Below are 16,249 nucleotides of genomic sequence, written 5' to 3'. Positions count from 1 at the left end.
CATGAAGCAGGATTGTGGAGACCACGGTTAACTGAACCACTGTTTATTTATGAACATAAATAAATAAACTTTGACAGGCAAATATTGCAAGATAAAGGTGGTCTTGAATACTAAACCTTTTCTTGTTCATATGAGAAGATAAACCATTTTTCTTCCATTTATTTTTCTGATCTTGAGCCCTGAATGTCGCTGGTGTCTTCTCTCAGTCTTCCCGTAGAGTTCACTGTGGAAAAGGTCAAGTTCGCTGGTTCTGGATGTTTTACAGATCAGAAGATAAAATATCCTTCTGAGCCTTTGCAATACAAAAGTAACCACTTGTGCTTCCTCAGGTGGTTCTTCATATACGGGTTGTTTCACATCTCCATAGGCAGACATAATAACAGCTTGGAAAAGACTGATCAAGACATAGGTCATCGCCAACATGAAAGAGGCTAGGAAAAAAACCCCATCCAGCAACGTGGATGAAAATGCAGTATTTCTGAAAGCTGAGATGCAGGAGAATATGGTCTGAGCTGAGTGAATCGTGCTATTGTAATTCCATTCATGCTGCCCAAAGACAAGGTAGCCAAAAGCCATAAATGCAAAGAAGTAAACCACCACCATGAGGGCCATTGAGGACATTCCAGGAAGGGCTGCCAAGATACATCTTCGTGCCAGGGGCACGCCATAAAAGAAGTGATGATATTTCAGAGTTTTCAAAATGAAAAAAAATGCTAAAAAGCCCATAGTAATCCTTAAAATCTGATCTAAATGAGCAACTGCATGTAAAGGAATGAAATTGTTTGGGTGAAGGAAGTAGAAGTTCACTGTATCAGCTCCCACTTTGAACTTCATGACCTTTAAAATAACAAGGAACAGGAATACTAATTTTAGGCTGAAGTTTATCATATTGGAAATGTTTTTAATGTAATCAGGTTTTTCCTGGCCTATGATGTGAAGCTCTTCTGCAATGTAAATGAGCATAAAGGCAAGAACAATTACAAACACAAACATTGGAGCTTTAGTTTGCTGATGAAAAATGGGGAGTGCAAAAGAGTGTGCTGACAAACTTGGTTTTATGATCCCCAAATGAGACATCTCAAATATGACGGAGATGGCGCAAAAGAGGTCTGCATCTGAGTTAAATGTAGTTAGTTCGATGATCACCGCCCATGTCTTTTCATCAAGCCAGTTGCTCTGTTGTAGAGCACCCAGCCTTGTTGTTGAATTAGATCTTCCTTCTTCAGGGAAAAAGTAAAACGTGTATCCTGCTGGTCCATATGTGTGCAAATCTCCATATAAATAATACATCCATGGAGTCCTGTTTCGCTGGTAAGTGAAGCCACCGTCACTGCTGGCATCCTTGGAAACAGGCGGGTTGGCAACCTTTGTCCAAGTGCCAGCGTAGTCACCTTTCTCTGGTATGTCATGGCCGTATTTGCGAAGACGGTGGCTTTCACTGCTCACAGAGTTATTTGCAAAGCTGAGAGGACGGGAACATTTTTTCTCGGTACCTTCAGCCCGCAGTTGCCTCATCCTAGGCAAACCAATGATTTTGGACCAGCTCTCGGGAAGGAAGGTTGGCTGAATGTCACTGTGGATCAAAGGCAAGAATGAGTCTTTCACCCACACATAGATATGTTCTAGCTTATCTGCACTGGCGAGTCGTGGAGAGAATTGGTTATGGATGAACTGGTTGTAGTGGAAACTGTTGGCGTTCTCAGTGGAATAGGCAAAATTTAACAGCAGTGTTAAAAAGGCAAGATGACTGATGAAACTTTTGGCAAAAGTCAATGCCTTGCCTTTAATTTTTGCCCTTTTCAGCATGTTTGCAATTTCATCATTATCTAAAGGTTTATACTGCTTGCTGCCTCTGAGTTTAGCAAGTTTCCGGTGCTTCTCTCTCATCTCATCAGCCTTCATCATTTCTGTAGCCAGCTTCTTCTCAGAAGACTTTTAATGATTTAACCATGGGATGTTTTCACAGTATTTTGGATGAATTGTACTCATAGCTGAGAAAAAAATTATTTTGAGAATTGCAAGGAAAACGGTCTCAATATAGGAGATTGCAGATGCTAAAAGCCACTCTAGTGAAGTCTGATAGCCGTAAGACAAACCATAGGACACAATGAAAAACGACGATAGCCCACTTATAGCTGTAAGTAGTGCGCACAAGGCATTGTTGCACCACCAACAAAAAGCTATACGTGGTCTCTTGCGAAAGAGCATGAAGGCACTGCTTAGTGGCTTGCTTTCTTTCTGCAAGTTGCCCCCTTCTTCTGTGTAATTATTACTAAAATTGGAGTCTGATGGTGGCCTTCTCTGGCAGGCCTTAGCCATTGGAGGGGAATTTGTGGTTCTTGTCTGCTCCTCTGCTCCAATTCCGTTTGCGTCTCTTTCAGAAACTGTGCGATTACTCCACTTTGGGGGATCTCCCTCGCTTCTTGTCTTTCTGGAACATGACAGGCTCTGTGAGTTCCTGGGACCAGGAAGGTTTTCCAACAGATGAATATTCGTCAGTTGTGCTGAAGTTTCTGGAAGGTACAATTTTTGCAAACTTTCCTCCGAGTTCTTCAGATTTCCGGACAGGAGGGGTGAATTTGCCTTTGGTTCCGTCTGAGCCACACCACGAGAAGCTTTCTTCTGGGAATACTTCAGTAAGGCAATTATAATAATTTCCACAGGTCTGGTAATCAAAAGGCATTCAATTCCTACTGTTACTGCTTTCAAATACTGCAGGTATATTGGAGATTCTTCATCCTCGTCAGCGTTAAAGAACATAATGCCAAGAAGCAAGTTCAATAATAATACTGCTAAACAGGCAGACAGACGTTGGAGCCTGCTGAAAGCGTCACTGGCAACGGCAGAAAAAACGGAGATCCACAGATGGCCCTCTTTCAGGCTGTTGGCAAAATCAATAGAAAAATAGTCGATTCTGAGCAGAGGTGTCTTGGGGTCTGTGACGGAAAATGTCCTTTCTAGTACATGATCACTCTTGTCAAGAGAGAGCCATTTCCGGCACATGAAGAACCAGGTCTTCCTGGTGGACATATCCTCAACTTTGGCTCTGCTTAAGAACCAGCTTGGGGATGGGCCCTTGTTATTATGCCAGACCCTGAAGGAAGAAATGTCTCCCAAGTCTTTCTTGGTAGTCAACAGAAAGCAATCGGTGCTTCCTCGTTGGAAAGATGGAAAATGTGGGTGCCGTAAACAATGGACATCACTCCTGCCATTCTGGCTGATGAGCTGAAGAAAGACATCTGCTGTGGTTCCAGCTTCCCAGTAACTGCCTGTGTATAAAGTGACTAAATATCTGCCCTTATCAAAGGGGTCGTTGTCTGGCAGAACGATAATCTTGTCTTTCCTGTCCCTCTCAGCCCTGTCTTTTCTCACGGCCCGGAGGCACAAAAGAAAATAGACGGCAAAAATAAAGAGCACCGTTAATAATGTCACTGGGTTTTGAGGTATATCTGCTATCAGGATTTTTCCCAGATCTATTGCGTTGGGCGTAGCTATTACTTTGGCTGCCAGGAACCTGATGTCGTATGTGGACGCCTTTGACGCAGCGTGAACTGTCAGACTTCTGCGACTCTGCTTCATTTTGCAGACACAGTGTACCCTCTGCCAGTCAGTCAAGGAGCCAAGCCTGCACACGTCTTCTCTCCACAGACTTTGAACCCCGTCCAGAAATAAGCACTGATCACTAAAAACATGTATGCTCACCAGCCTCTGCGTTCGATACCTTACAACATACGATGTCAGCAAGACAATGGAGATGTTGTGAGGGTCTGTACCGCTTCCTTGAGCTGTGGTTGTCAACAGTGACTCTGGGAGACAGATAATATAGGGAACCTGAATGTTACAGTCAGTGCTAGCTGTCTCATTTTCACTTGCCACTGTTGGCATGTTGTGAAAAGCAGCAAACGAGGCTGTGGGATGAGCATGAGTGACGCTGGTGCCTGTAAATGCTAGCACCTTGAAAGTAACTTGTAATTTTGTCAGGATCCGGATGTTACCGAAATCTCGGAATGAAGAACTTATTGACACCAATGTGATGTAGATAAGCAGACACTTCTTTATTGACGGCCGGGTGCGTGAGCGAGTCCTCTCACGATCAACGCACAGCAGGTCCCAAACTCAGATTCCATATATAGAACTTATTCATACATATTCATTAGTTATTCATGCATAATCATAACATTTCCCGTAAATCATTTACATACTCTCCTCCTATATCCGATTCTGTGCATTAAAGCTTAGAAAGGTCTAGAAATGGGTCTAGGGTACGATTTGGGTAGGTGGTATATGAGTCGGTGGTCGCGATCTCCCCCTGCCGGAATTACCTTTTACTAAAGTTCACAGTTTCTTGGCAGGCACCTACAAGCTGTTCCAGTCGACTCTCCCCAGTTCCCATTAATCTCATACTCTGACATTTCAATACACCTCTACATACAGAAGACTGGTTAAGTACAAAGGAACCTTTCAACCCTAAAGTTATTACCTAAGTTTTCACAATAGTTCCAGGCCCTTCTTCTAGCCTTGGTACAGGACGTACAAAAGATGTCATAACTACTTCTACTATATAGCTGTAAATTTTCCATAAAAATTGTCTTATTCCTCTATATTTTAATTCTATTAAATGATTTTATAAAATCAATCAATCAATCTAATATAATCAATCAATCTTAACTTATTAACAAACCGATAACACGGATGTATATTCTCTTGGTGTTTCTGTTGACTTCAAAACTAAATCCTCCAGTTGTGTAAGTTTGTGTTTTACCGGGTCCCATTGCTAACTGAAAAGTTGAAGTTTCTTTCTCTTTCCTAGCAACAGTAATTTCTGCTCCTTCAGGCGTGATCCCCAGTAGGTCTCCATTAGCCTTGCTCTCTGCCGTTTTAAACCCCAAGACCATTGTTTTGATTTCTGATGTGTGACCTAACCAAGGGAAAGGGTTCTCGTCGAACTCAAAAAGAGCAGTGGATATCACGGCATCATGCGGCAATCCTGAATACTTTCCCTTTCTCAGTGATAGATAAAAGCAATTCCTGCAGGTGTTGCTGGTAGAGAAAGCATTTGCAACGTTCCAGGTTTCCTCTTTCTTCAGCGTGATATTCCAGTGTTTTCTTTCCATTTGAGTCTCTGTTTCTCCAGGGACTTTGCCCTGGAAACCTATGTCCGTTAAATTTTCCGTGATGGAGAAGACTCGTTTAACTCCATTTACGTTGACGTTCCTGCAATGCAGAAGAGCAGCTCTCAGGATGTTGGACAAGCATCTTAGTATTCCACTGGTCTGAATTTCTGCCTCCTCAGACCAACGGCTCTCATTCCTCTGTATCTTCAGCACTCCCGTCACCTCTGTCAGTTTCCTAATGGCAAGATCTTGTGATCTAATATTCACTTCCTCAGCTTCCTTTGTGGCTTGAGAAAGAGAAGCAACTACTTGGTTGATTTCCATTGTGCTCTCAACTGAAATATTCAGGGCTGTCTCCAAGTCTCCAAGTGGGTGGCTACAGCTCGTAGGTCACATCGGGGGGTAAAAGCGCCGTCCGGTGTCGTATCTTCCTCTTCCTGAAACGTCATCGGACGAATTTGAGGAGGATGGTGGGGAGAAGCTTTGTGATAAAAATACAGAGAAATCCTTACAGGAAGTAATAGATAAATTAAGAAAACTGGAAAAGCGAGTTGAAATGAACCTGCCTGCTGCTTCAACACCTGTAATTCCTCCAGTTAGCCCAACTACCCCTTCGACGCTGAACTCGAGAAAAGATCCAATTCTACAGTGTTGGTCTGGTGTTGTTCGTGATGCTATTTTGGAAGGTGACTGGCAGGTGACTAGCACATTGGCTTGTCCAGTAGTGGTCAATAATCTTGGTGCATGTAATTGGGACGTGATTTATGGAAGGTTAATGATCAGATTTTAGCGATGGGAGTGTTGCAACCTGGTCTTCCAACTCCTACAACGATCCCTCAGAACTGGCAAAATTGTTGTGATAGACTTGAAAGACTGTTTCTTTACGATTCCCTTACACCCTGATGACATGCAAAGAGCCTCACTAATGATGATTTGCAACCATTCCAATCCTGGTTGCATGGCACCGAAGCCAACAGTCCTCGAACTTGTTCACCAGAACAGCGGGCTGCCCTAGAAGTTGTGTCCCGCAAGATTCAGACTGGCTGGTGTGGTCGCCGAATGGTGATTCATCCATTATCTTTTTTGGTTTGTAACGTGGCCACTTCACCTTTTGCCCTTTTTTTGCAATGGCAAAAGAAAAAGGGGGAAAATACAGCCATCGTTTTAGAGTGGTTGTTTTTGCCATTGCAACCCAGACATTGTATTTTAAGTCGTGCGACGAGCGAGGGAAAGCAAGCAGCCGACTCAGTGTGAGTGATAAAGCAAGCTTCGATTTATTACGGCGCGATTATGTCTTATATACAGTTCCAGTTAATTATGCCTACAAGTCATCTGCTAATTGGCTAAGCTCTAAAGGGTTACATTTTCATACGTCCTCCTACTTGCGGTTTCTGCGGATAGCTAGCTACATATATTTTTTTCTCTCTTGTCTACGCGAATTCCTCAAAGTTATTTACAACATTAGGCACAAGGTCAGTGCTTTTCTCAGCTTCCTTATCAGCATGCCTCAGCACAGCTGCAAGGCCTGCTTCAGCTAACTTACGCTAACTTTGTTTCACAAAGATCTTTAAGGGAGTCATGGCCGTGATCACACAGCCATTCTGCAACAAAGTCGTCCTGAAGCAGTAGCGGCCTTGGTGAGAAAAGGAAGAGACAGGATTGTTGAAATTGATGGGACTGAACCGGCAGATATCAGTATTCCAGTCCGTGGTGATGATAATGAGTGGCTCCTGAGACATTCAACAGCCATACAGGAAACCTTGATGGGTTATACAGGTGTTGTACACAACAACCGGCCAAAAGGACCTCTCTGGAAGATGTTAGAACATTACCAGTGGGTTGTGAGACCCTTATGCTCAAAAAGACCAGTTGACGGGCCAACGGTGTTTACAGATGCAGGACGAAAGATGAAGAAGGCTGCGTGTGTTTGGCAATCCGATAATCAGTGGCAGAAACACGTGATCACCGGTGAACCACGGGACAACCTTCAAACCTTAGAACTGAAAGCAGTGTGTTGGGCATTGGGAAGCTGGAACGATACACCTGTAAACATAGTGTCAGACTCATTGTACGTAGTTGGTGTAGTACAGCGCATTGAAGATGCCTTGTTGAGAGAGACAAAGAACCAACATCTTGGTGAAATGTTTATACAACTGCGTAATACTCTTCGACAGAGAAAACATGAATATTGTATTATGCATATTGGAAGTCATCAGTGGACCATTGGTTTGGGCGAAGGTAATGCTAGAGCTGATGAAGCAGTCAGCTGTCTGGCAATAACTCCTCCAACAAATAAGTTAGAAGAAGCTCGTAACAGCCACGAGATGTTTCATCAGTATGCAAAGTCTTTACATGGACAGTATCAAATACCCATAGCAGATGCAAAGGGTATTGTTCGCTCCTGTCCTCAGTGTAGTCATCGTGGACCTGGTTTAGGGGTGGGCACTAACCCCAAAGGTCTGAAGGCACTTCAGGTTTGGCAAATGGATGTAACACATGTCCCTGACTTTGGGAAGCTTAAGTATGTGCATGTCACAATTGACACCTGTTCTCATTTTATATGGGCCACTGCACAAACCGGTGAAAAGGCATTACATGTGGAGAGACGCTTAATGTCTGGTTTTGCTGTCATGGGAGTACCTTTAGAAATAAAGACAGACAATGGTCCAGCATATAGTAGTCAACGAGTCGCTAGGTTTATGACAACTTGGGGAATTAAACGCGTTAAAGGGATTCCTCGCTCCCCAACGGGGCAAGCAGTTGTTGAAAGGGCAAACCGTACCCTGAAGGATTATCTTCGGAGACAGAAAGTATCGCAGGACATAGATGTAACTGAACGGTTGACTAAGGTGTTGTTTACCTTAAACTATCTCTCCCTTACGGAGGATAGAGAGGGACCACCTGTTGTTATACATCACCAAACCGTGCGAGGGAACCAAACAACTGCAGTTCCTGGTTTGAATGTTTTGTATAAAAATATGGCTTCAGGCATATGGGAAGGACCTAATCCAGTGTTACATATTGGTAGAGGTTATTTTGTATCTCCACAGATAAAGGACCTATATGGGTCCCTAGCAAGTTTGTGCGACCTGTATGTCAAGATCAGAAGATGGAAGAGAAGACTCAGAGCGAGCAGGCAGAATAAACTGTCTATGTTGTAAGGGATGTAACCCGCGGGTATTATGCCAATGTATGCTATGTGGGGTAAAACGGTTCTGTAAGCCAAAGCTTAAATGTAAATGGTGTAAAGACTGTATGTGTTTGATTAATAACTGGGCATGAAGCAAGAGAAAACATACGACTAGTGTAATACCATGCTGATTGGAGACAGCATACATCATCAGAACCTGTGAAAGCACAGATCTGTGGGGTGGAATGTTAAAAAAAAAAATTAAAAAAAAAAAAAAAAAGTGGAAATTGCAAGAGTAAACATGTTTGAGTGGTGGACTTGGTTTATGGTCTTGATGAATTCTTTACCCATTGGCCAAAGTATTTTTGACATCTTGCCTAGGACAAACATATGGGTGACATGGGCAAATATCACGGGAGTAACAGACTTCTGTTTAAGTCTGCAACAGGCAGACAACGCCTTTAGAACTTGTTTAATTGGTATTCCCCTGCAAGAGAATGAAACAAATTTTGGTGGGTTTTGCAACGTTAAAACAGTGGATCTGACTTCCAATCAGAATGGTACATGTATGAGTCCAAATGGGCAATATGTTTGGCCTTCTATGCGTAATGCAGCGTGGCAGAAGACGGTTATTGAGAATTTAAATCAGCCACATCATTTACCTTTGCAGGAGCTAGATCAATTGGCTAGCGTTGTACCTGTGGAATATGTTAATGTTACTGCAACTGATACGGCAGACTGTACCCACATGTCATCACCACTTCAACCTGTGAATGGCGCTGGAGTAATTTGGTTTGGTGACCTGTGGCAGTTATGGCTAACACGTCAAGGTGAATGGGGGTTTTATACAGGGTTTCAAAATCTAACTGGTTCACCTGTTTGGGGTGAATTGAAAACTGGGGGTTTCCATATAGATGTATCAGGGGGTTATCAGTTGCACACCGGGAGTCTTTTTGATATGTGGGGACAGAGCGTGGCCAGGGATTCCTTTGTATCCTGTCGGTGGACCATGTTACTTAGGGCGTTTGACTTTGTTTGCTCCACATAGGGAAGACTTACTAAAAATGACTCAGCAATCTCATAGATCACGGAGGGCACTGCGCACCTTTGATGAAACATGTGATGACCGAGTCGATCTACATTCAGTAACAGCAAATGTCCTAGCCTCCATATTTATGCCGGGGGCAATGGCAGCATTAAATGCTAAGAACATATGAAGGTTAGCGTGCTGGGAAGAGAAACAATTTAATCTTACATCGCAGATTTTAAGTTGATTATTGCTTGATGTAGATAGTGTTAGGCATGCTACGTTACAAAATAGAGCTGCAATAGATTTTTTGTTATTAGCACATGGACACGGTTGTGAGGATTTTGAAGGGATGTGTTGTATGAACCTTTCCGATCATTCCATATCGATACACAAGAAGTTGTCACAACTGCAGGGAAACATGAAGCATATTCTTGCTGATGATAATCCCTTCGAGGAATGCTTGAGAGGATTGGGGGTAACAGGTTGGTTAAAGACGTTATTGATGGAAGGAATACGCTTTGTTATAATGATTATTGTAATGTTTTTAGGTTTTAGCTGTTTATTTTCTTGTTTGAAGAAAGGCTTAACATCTATTGTGAAACAGACATGGGTTGTCCAAAAAGAAAAAGGGGGATATATGTTACCATTGTCCAGGTTGGACAGGCCTGTTAGTTGAAGCTGCAGAGCAACTTTAAATTGTCCTTGGAACAAGCAGTGTGAGAAAGAAAAAAAGCTATGCACAAACAAGAAGCCAGGTGCAGAGCAAGTCCTAGGAACCACGGAATCAACACACTCTCATCGGCACACTCTGGTCAGGCGCCTGCAGCATGCTCACCAATCAGCGACACGAACGCCCACGTGACCAGAAACTTTTATCCAATCACCTGTGTGTAAAGTCGTGTGAGCGGTCGGTTTAAGTTATAAATATGACCTGTTTGTTTAATGAAGTGAGCACGGCATGTAGCCATATTGGTGTGATTGTCATGACTTGGCCGACTCTCCATGGGGAACCGTCTTCGCTTCTCTCTCATCTCATCAGCCTTCATCATTTCTGTAGCCAGCTTCTTCTCAGAAGACTTTTAATGATTTAACCATGGGATGTTTTCACAGTATTTTGGATGAATTGTACTCATAGCTGAGAAAAAAATTATTTTGAGAATTGCAAGGAAAACGGTCTCAATATAGGAGATTGCAGATGCTAAAAGCCACTCTAGTGAGGTCTGATAGCCGTAAGACAAACCATAGGACACAATGAAAAACGACGATAGCCCACTTATAGCTGTAAGTAGTGCGCACAAGGCATAGTTGCACCACCAACAAAAAGCTATGCGTGGTCTCTTGCGAAAGAGCATGAAGGCACTGCTTAGTGGCTTGCTTTCTTTCTGCAAGTTGCCCCCTTCTTCTGTGTAATTATTACTAAAATTGGAGTCTGATGGTGGCCTTCTCTGGCAGGCCTTAGCCATTGGAGGGGAATTTGTGGTTCTTGTCTGCTCCTCTGCTCCAATTCCGTTTGCGTCTCTTTCAGAAACTGTGCGATTACTCCACTTTGGGGGATCTCCCTCGCTTCTTGTCTTTCTGGAACATGACAGGCTCTGTGAGTTCCTGGGACCAGGAAGGTTTTCCAACAGATGAATATTCGTCAGTTGTGCTGAAGTTTCTGGAAGGTACAATTTTTGCAAACTTTCCTCCGAGTTCTTCAGATTTCCGGACAGGAGGGGTGAATTTGCCTTTGGTTCCGTCTGAGCCACACCACGAGGAGAAGCTTTCTTCTGGGAATACTTCAGTAAGGCAATTATAATAATTTCCACAGGTCTGGTAATCAAAAGGCATTCAATTCCTACTGTTACTGCTTTCAAATACTGCAGGTATATTGGAGATTCTTCATCCTCGTCAGCGTTAAAGAACATAATGCCAAGAAGCAAGTTCAATAATAATACTGCTAAACAGGCAGACAGACGTTGGAGCCTGCTGAAAGCGTCACTGGCAACGGCAGAAAAAACGGAGATCCACAGATGGCCCTCTTTCAGGCTGTTGGCAAAATCAATAGAAAAATAGTCGATTCTGAGCAGAGGTGTCTTGGGGTCTGTGACGGAAAATGTCCTTTCTAGTACATGATCACTCTTGTCAAGAGAGAGCCATTTCCGGCACATGAAGAACCAGGTCTTCCTGGTGGACATATCCTCAACTTTGGCTCTGCTTAAGAACCAGCTTGGGGATGGGCCCTTGTTATTATGCCAGACCCTGAAGGAAGAAATGTCTCCCAAGTCTTTCTTGGTAGTCAACAGAAAGCAATCGGTGCTTCCTCGTTGGAAAGATGGAAAATGTGGGTGCCGTAAACAATGGACATCACTCCTGCCATTCTGGCTGATGAGCTGAAGAAAGACATCTGCTGTGGTTCCAGCTTCCCAGTAACTGCCTGTGTATAAAGTGACTAAATATCTGCCCTTATCAAAGGGGTCGTTGTCTGGCAGAACGATAATCTTGTCTTTCCTGTCCCTCTCAGCCCTGTCTTTTCTCACGGCCCGGAGGCACAAAAGAAAATAGACGGCAAAAATAAAGAGCACCGTTAATAATGTCACTGGGTTTTGAGGTATATCTGCTATCAGGATTTTTCCCAGATCTATTGCGTTGGGCGTAGCTATTACTTTGGCTGCCAGGAACCTGATGTCGTATGTGGACGCCTTTGACGCAGCGTGAACTGTCAGACTTCTGCGACTCTGCTTCATTTTGCAGACACAGTGTACCCTCTGCCAGTCAGTCAAGGAGCCAAGCCTGCACATGTCTTCTCTCCACAGACTTTGAACCCCGTCCAGAAATAAGCACTGATCACTAAAAACATGTATGCTCACCAGCCTCTGCGTTCGATACCTTACAACATACGATGTCAGCAAGACAATGGAGATGTTGTGAGGGTCTGTACCGCTTCCTTGAGCTGTGGTTGTCAACAGTGACTCTGGGAGACAGATAATATAGGGAGCCTGAATGTTACAGTCAGTGCTAGCTGTCTCATTTTCACTTGCCACTGTTGGCATGTTGTGAAAAGCAGCAAACGAGGCTGTGGGATGAGCATGAGTGACGCTGGTGCCTGTAAATACTAGCACCTTGAAAGTAACTTGTAATTTTGTCAGGATCCGGATGTATATGCTCTTGGTGTTTCTGTTGACTTCAAAACTAAATCCTCCAGTTGTGTAAGTTTGTGTTTTACCGGGTCCCATTGCTAACTGAAAAGTTGACGTTTCCTTCTCTTTCCTAGCAACAGTAATTTCTGCTCCTTCAGGCGTGATCCCCAGTAGGTCTCCATTAGCCTTGCTCTCTGCCGTTTTAAACCCCAGGACCATTGTTTTGATTTCTGATGTGTGACCTAACCAAGGGAAAGGGTTCTCGTCGAACTCAAAAAGAGCAGTGGATATCACGGCATCATGCGGCAATCCTGAATACTTTCCCTTTCTCAGTGATAGATAAAAGCAATTCCTGCAGGTGTTGCTGGTAGAGAAAGCATTTGCAACGTTCCAGGTTTCCTCGTTCTTCAGCGTGATATTCCAGTGTTTTCTTTCCATTTGAGTCTCTGTTTCTCCAGGGACTTTGCCCTGGAAAACTATGTCCGTTAAATTTTCCGTGATGGAGAAGACTCGTTTAACTCCATTTACGTTGACGTTCCTGCAATGCAGAAGAGCAGCTCTCAGGATGTTGGACAAGCATCTTGGTATTCCACTGGTCTGAATTTCTGCCTCCTCAGACCAACGGCTCTCATTCCTCTGTATCTTCAGCACTCCCGTCACCTCTGTCAGTTTCCTAATGGCAAGATCTTGTGATCTAATATTCACTTCCTCAGCTTCCTTTGTGGCTTGAGAAAGAGAAGCAACTACTTGGTTGATTTCCATTGTGCTCTCAACTGAAATATTCAGGGCTGTTTTAACCAGGTTTTCCCAAAACTGAGCCTTAGGGAGGTGGCGAGCTGGTGCTGCTTTAATATAGTTTAAGACTGAGGCTACCAGATAAGCCAAATAACCTGCTCTAATATAATCTCTAACATAATTGCTTACTGAGGCCAGCAGTTCATGGTATACAACAGCTAGTGGTCGACTGTTAATTGGGTTCCGCACACGGACATATAAACTCACTTGGGTAAATGCCCCAAGGGAATCACAGACTTGAACACAAAGTGTCAAGGTGTACTTCTGAGAGGGCACTCCAACTGGGAGAAGAGATGGGGGAGTTTTAGGCTGATAACCAAAGTACAGAATTGTGCCAAATGTATTTTCTGCCACAGAAGTTATTTTGGCAGTTTTGGGTGCATCGGAAGCTACTATCACTTTATATGTCAGAGGTAAATCGCTGTCAGAAAATCCACTGCACTGAACAACAAATTTTGTCAGAAAGGCTGTGCCCTGGTGTGGGTTGATGGTACACTTGCCAGCCCTAGGAGGAGAATTTACCTTAAATGCATGTCTGTAGACTGAGGACCTACCATCCCGAGTTTATATTTTTTATTACTTATATTTATATAAATATAAATTATGAATATAATTTATTTATATTTATATAAATAAATATAAAAATAAAATATAAATGATTTATAATTTATACTTTAAATAGAAGTACGTAGGATCGATGTGCAGTCTTTGTAAAAGTCAGAGCACGTATAGACAGATAAGCCCCAGACCTCCCTGTTGAGGTTCCGGAAGACCAGTCAAAGCTAATTTCTGTAGTGTTTTCTAAAAAAAGGGACCAGTAGTGGACTGGCTGGCTATTTGTTCTACCGTTCAGGCATTTTCCAGCCAAGGTAAATCTCTCTGTTGGAATTGGAGTGGTGCCACAGTTTTCCAGGCATGCCACATCCAGAAGGAGCGGGGAGCCAGGCTGCACATCTACAGTTTGGTCAGCATAACTCTTCCTTCCATCCTTTTGAATCACTAGACGGAAGTAGTATAAAGCATTTCCTGGGAGGGATTCTGGTGGCATTGCTTGAACTGGACCTGAGGATGTTAACCATTTCAAATCCCTCTGGGATGGATGGCAGCTTTTTCCCGGGCTGACTTTCATGATTTTATAGTCTGACACCTCTTTAGTGCAGTACCAAGTAAATGTGATTCCCTGTAGTCCTTCCTGTGAATCAGGATCACAGGATGCGGAACCATCAAGAGTCCAATTATCATAAAATCCTACTGTGCAGAACGTGCCTCCTGCAATATTTGCCACTAGATCAGTGCTTTCGATCTGAACGTAAACTTTATCTGAGCCTCTGAGAACTGTTGTGGTCCTAATTGGGGTTATTGCAACAGTGAAATAAAAGACATACAACATGTTGACGCTCACGTGGTGGTGAAAGCACTTGGGTACAGTGCATGACGCAGATGAGCATTGCACTGTAAGCGCTGTGCAGCCGAGCAGCTGGAGGAGAAGGCAGACCGCTGCCGTTGAGGCCCACAGCGGAGGTGGGCGCACTGCTGCTGGAGCGTGGGCTGCAGGAGGCCAGTGGCTGGCACGTCCCAGTGGCTGGGGCCGCTCTCCAGGGGAACCAGAACCTCCTCCCGGCACCGCTGGCGAGCACGGTCTCGAGCTGTGGAAACAGCAGAACGCATGTGGGTTACCTTTGTAACTGCGTTTCTTTTACAGTCTGTTTTAGCTTTGTGGCTCTGTTGTTTGTTTGGGTGTAATGGCTACGGAGAGACTGCTAACCAACCCTGCCTATGCAATTTTATGCTAAGAGGGTTGCAGATTATCTGAAAGTTTTACTGAATCTTTCTATATTTTGTGTTTGTGAGACAGTTAGCTATAGGAGCGTTCTGATTTTTAGGAGTTAACCTCCATGTTAGAATGAGGTTAGCACTTCTTAACCAATGACGGACGAGTTCCTATGCTGCTTGTTATCCGGGACTGTGTGACTTGAAGTCCCTATTCTATAGACCATAATAACCTTACTCTCTAGACCATAACCAGAGCACGTAGGTTCTGTTGCATAGGTATAGGATAAGTTATTGGACAGCTTGACAAGGCCGATATCTAGCCGTCCAACTTGGCAACAAAACTTACTTTTGTAATACTAAAAAGCACACCCGCAGGTCAAGAGGACCCTTGCCCAGGTGAAGACCCTTCCCCTGCGCAAGCCTAGTAACAGAAGAGGATGACACACCACATATTATAATTATATGCAAATTACCAACCAGTCATTGTAACTGGGAGCGTATGACCTTGTAATTTTGTGTATAAATGTAACAGTGCAATCTGCACAGGTGCGCTCGATTTATGGAGATGCCACCGAGCACCCAGTGCTGCAGTAAAGGAGGGCCTGCTTCTTAATACTGCGTTGGTGTTGAGAGGTTTGATTCCCGATTTCGGTGACGAGAGGGAAAGAAAATCGTTTGACGCTCAGAGTCAGTGAGGAGCCTGTTGTATAGGGAGCTAATGAAACAGACTTGGACTCTCCTTGGGCTCTGCATATAGGGGAACTAAATGAAGGCTCAGCGGTGGGTCAGCTGTAACTACAGGGCCTGACTATGGTCGGAGTCCTCGCAGAAGACTCAGATCCCTGTAAGGAGCATGTGCGATGCTTCATTACCATAGTACGGCCTGTTGAATGAGTATGTTTGATTTTTCTGAGAAATGTAATGCATAATCCTCAGTGTAGCCTATATAATGTCGTTTGAGTGAACCATAGGGCACGCACCTGAGGCGGAACGATCCCCTGAGCATCCAGAGGTGCAACAACGAATGCCAGATTCTTAAAGCTACGTTGTTGTTAAGGCGTTCTTGTCGTTTCTGGTTTTGCTGACAGGTATACCCAGCGCCACAAGAAAGAAGTCTTTCGGGGCCGAGGACCGACAGCAAGCATAGCGGCCGGCAGCACCGCGGCCCCCGGCGGCTCGGGAGGGCAGGCAGGCGCTGGCAAGGGGCCGGGCGAGGCCCAGCGCTCCCCGCAGGCCCCGCCCGCTGGCGGCTCGGCCCCGCTGGCGGCCCGGCCCCGGCCCCGGCTCC

General features: G+C 44.2%; 2 protein-coding genes and 1 pseudogene across 3 annotated transcripts; all 3 read right to left on the bottom strand.

Moving 5' to 3' along the window:
- Window positions 1-51: 51 nt before the first annotated feature.
- On the bottom strand, window positions 52-13,752 carry LOC308065555 (polycystin family receptor for egg jelly-like; annotated as a pseudogene). The gene is made up of 2 exons: window positions 10,404-13,752; window positions 52-1,991 (listed from the first exon to the last, which is right to left on the bottom strand). The product of its transcript is annotated as a polycystin family receptor for egg jelly-like (transcript).
- LOC308065508 (polycystin family receptor for egg jelly-like) lies at window positions 2,393-3,677 on the bottom strand (the record flags this gene model as incomplete). The annotated part of the gene is made up of 2 exons (XM_080391568.1): window positions 2,584-3,677; window positions 2,393-2,458 (listed from the first exon to the last, which is right to left on the bottom strand). The coding sequence occupies exons 1-2, from the start codon at window positions 3,577-3,579 to the stop codon at window positions 2,393-2,395; spliced, it is 1,062 nt and encodes a 353-aa protein (XP_080247694.1). The 5' UTR covers window positions 3,580-3,677.
- A 103-nt stretch (window positions 13,753-13,855) lies between the features above and the next one.
- On the bottom strand, window positions 13,856-15,805 carry LOC308065554 (polycystin family receptor for egg jelly-like; the record flags this gene model as incomplete). The annotated part of the gene is made up of 1 exon (XM_080391611.1): window positions 13,856-15,805. Exon 1 carries the CDS (start codon window positions 14,576-14,578, stop codon window positions 13,856-13,858), a length of 723 nt encoding a protein of 240 aa, XP_080247737.1. The 5' UTR covers window positions 14,579-15,805.
- Window positions 15,806-16,249: the final 444 nt, after the last annotated feature.

Source organism: Falco punctatus (assembly GCF_963210335.1).
Source record: "Falco punctatus genome assembly, chromosome: 6".
In the NCBI taxonomy this organism is placed as follows: domain Eukaryota; kingdom Metazoa; phylum Chordata; class Aves; order Falconiformes; family Falconidae; genus Falco; species Falco punctatus.
The sequence above is the reverse complement of the archived record's forward strand: the minus strand, read 5'-3'. Positions and strand labels throughout refer to the sequence as shown.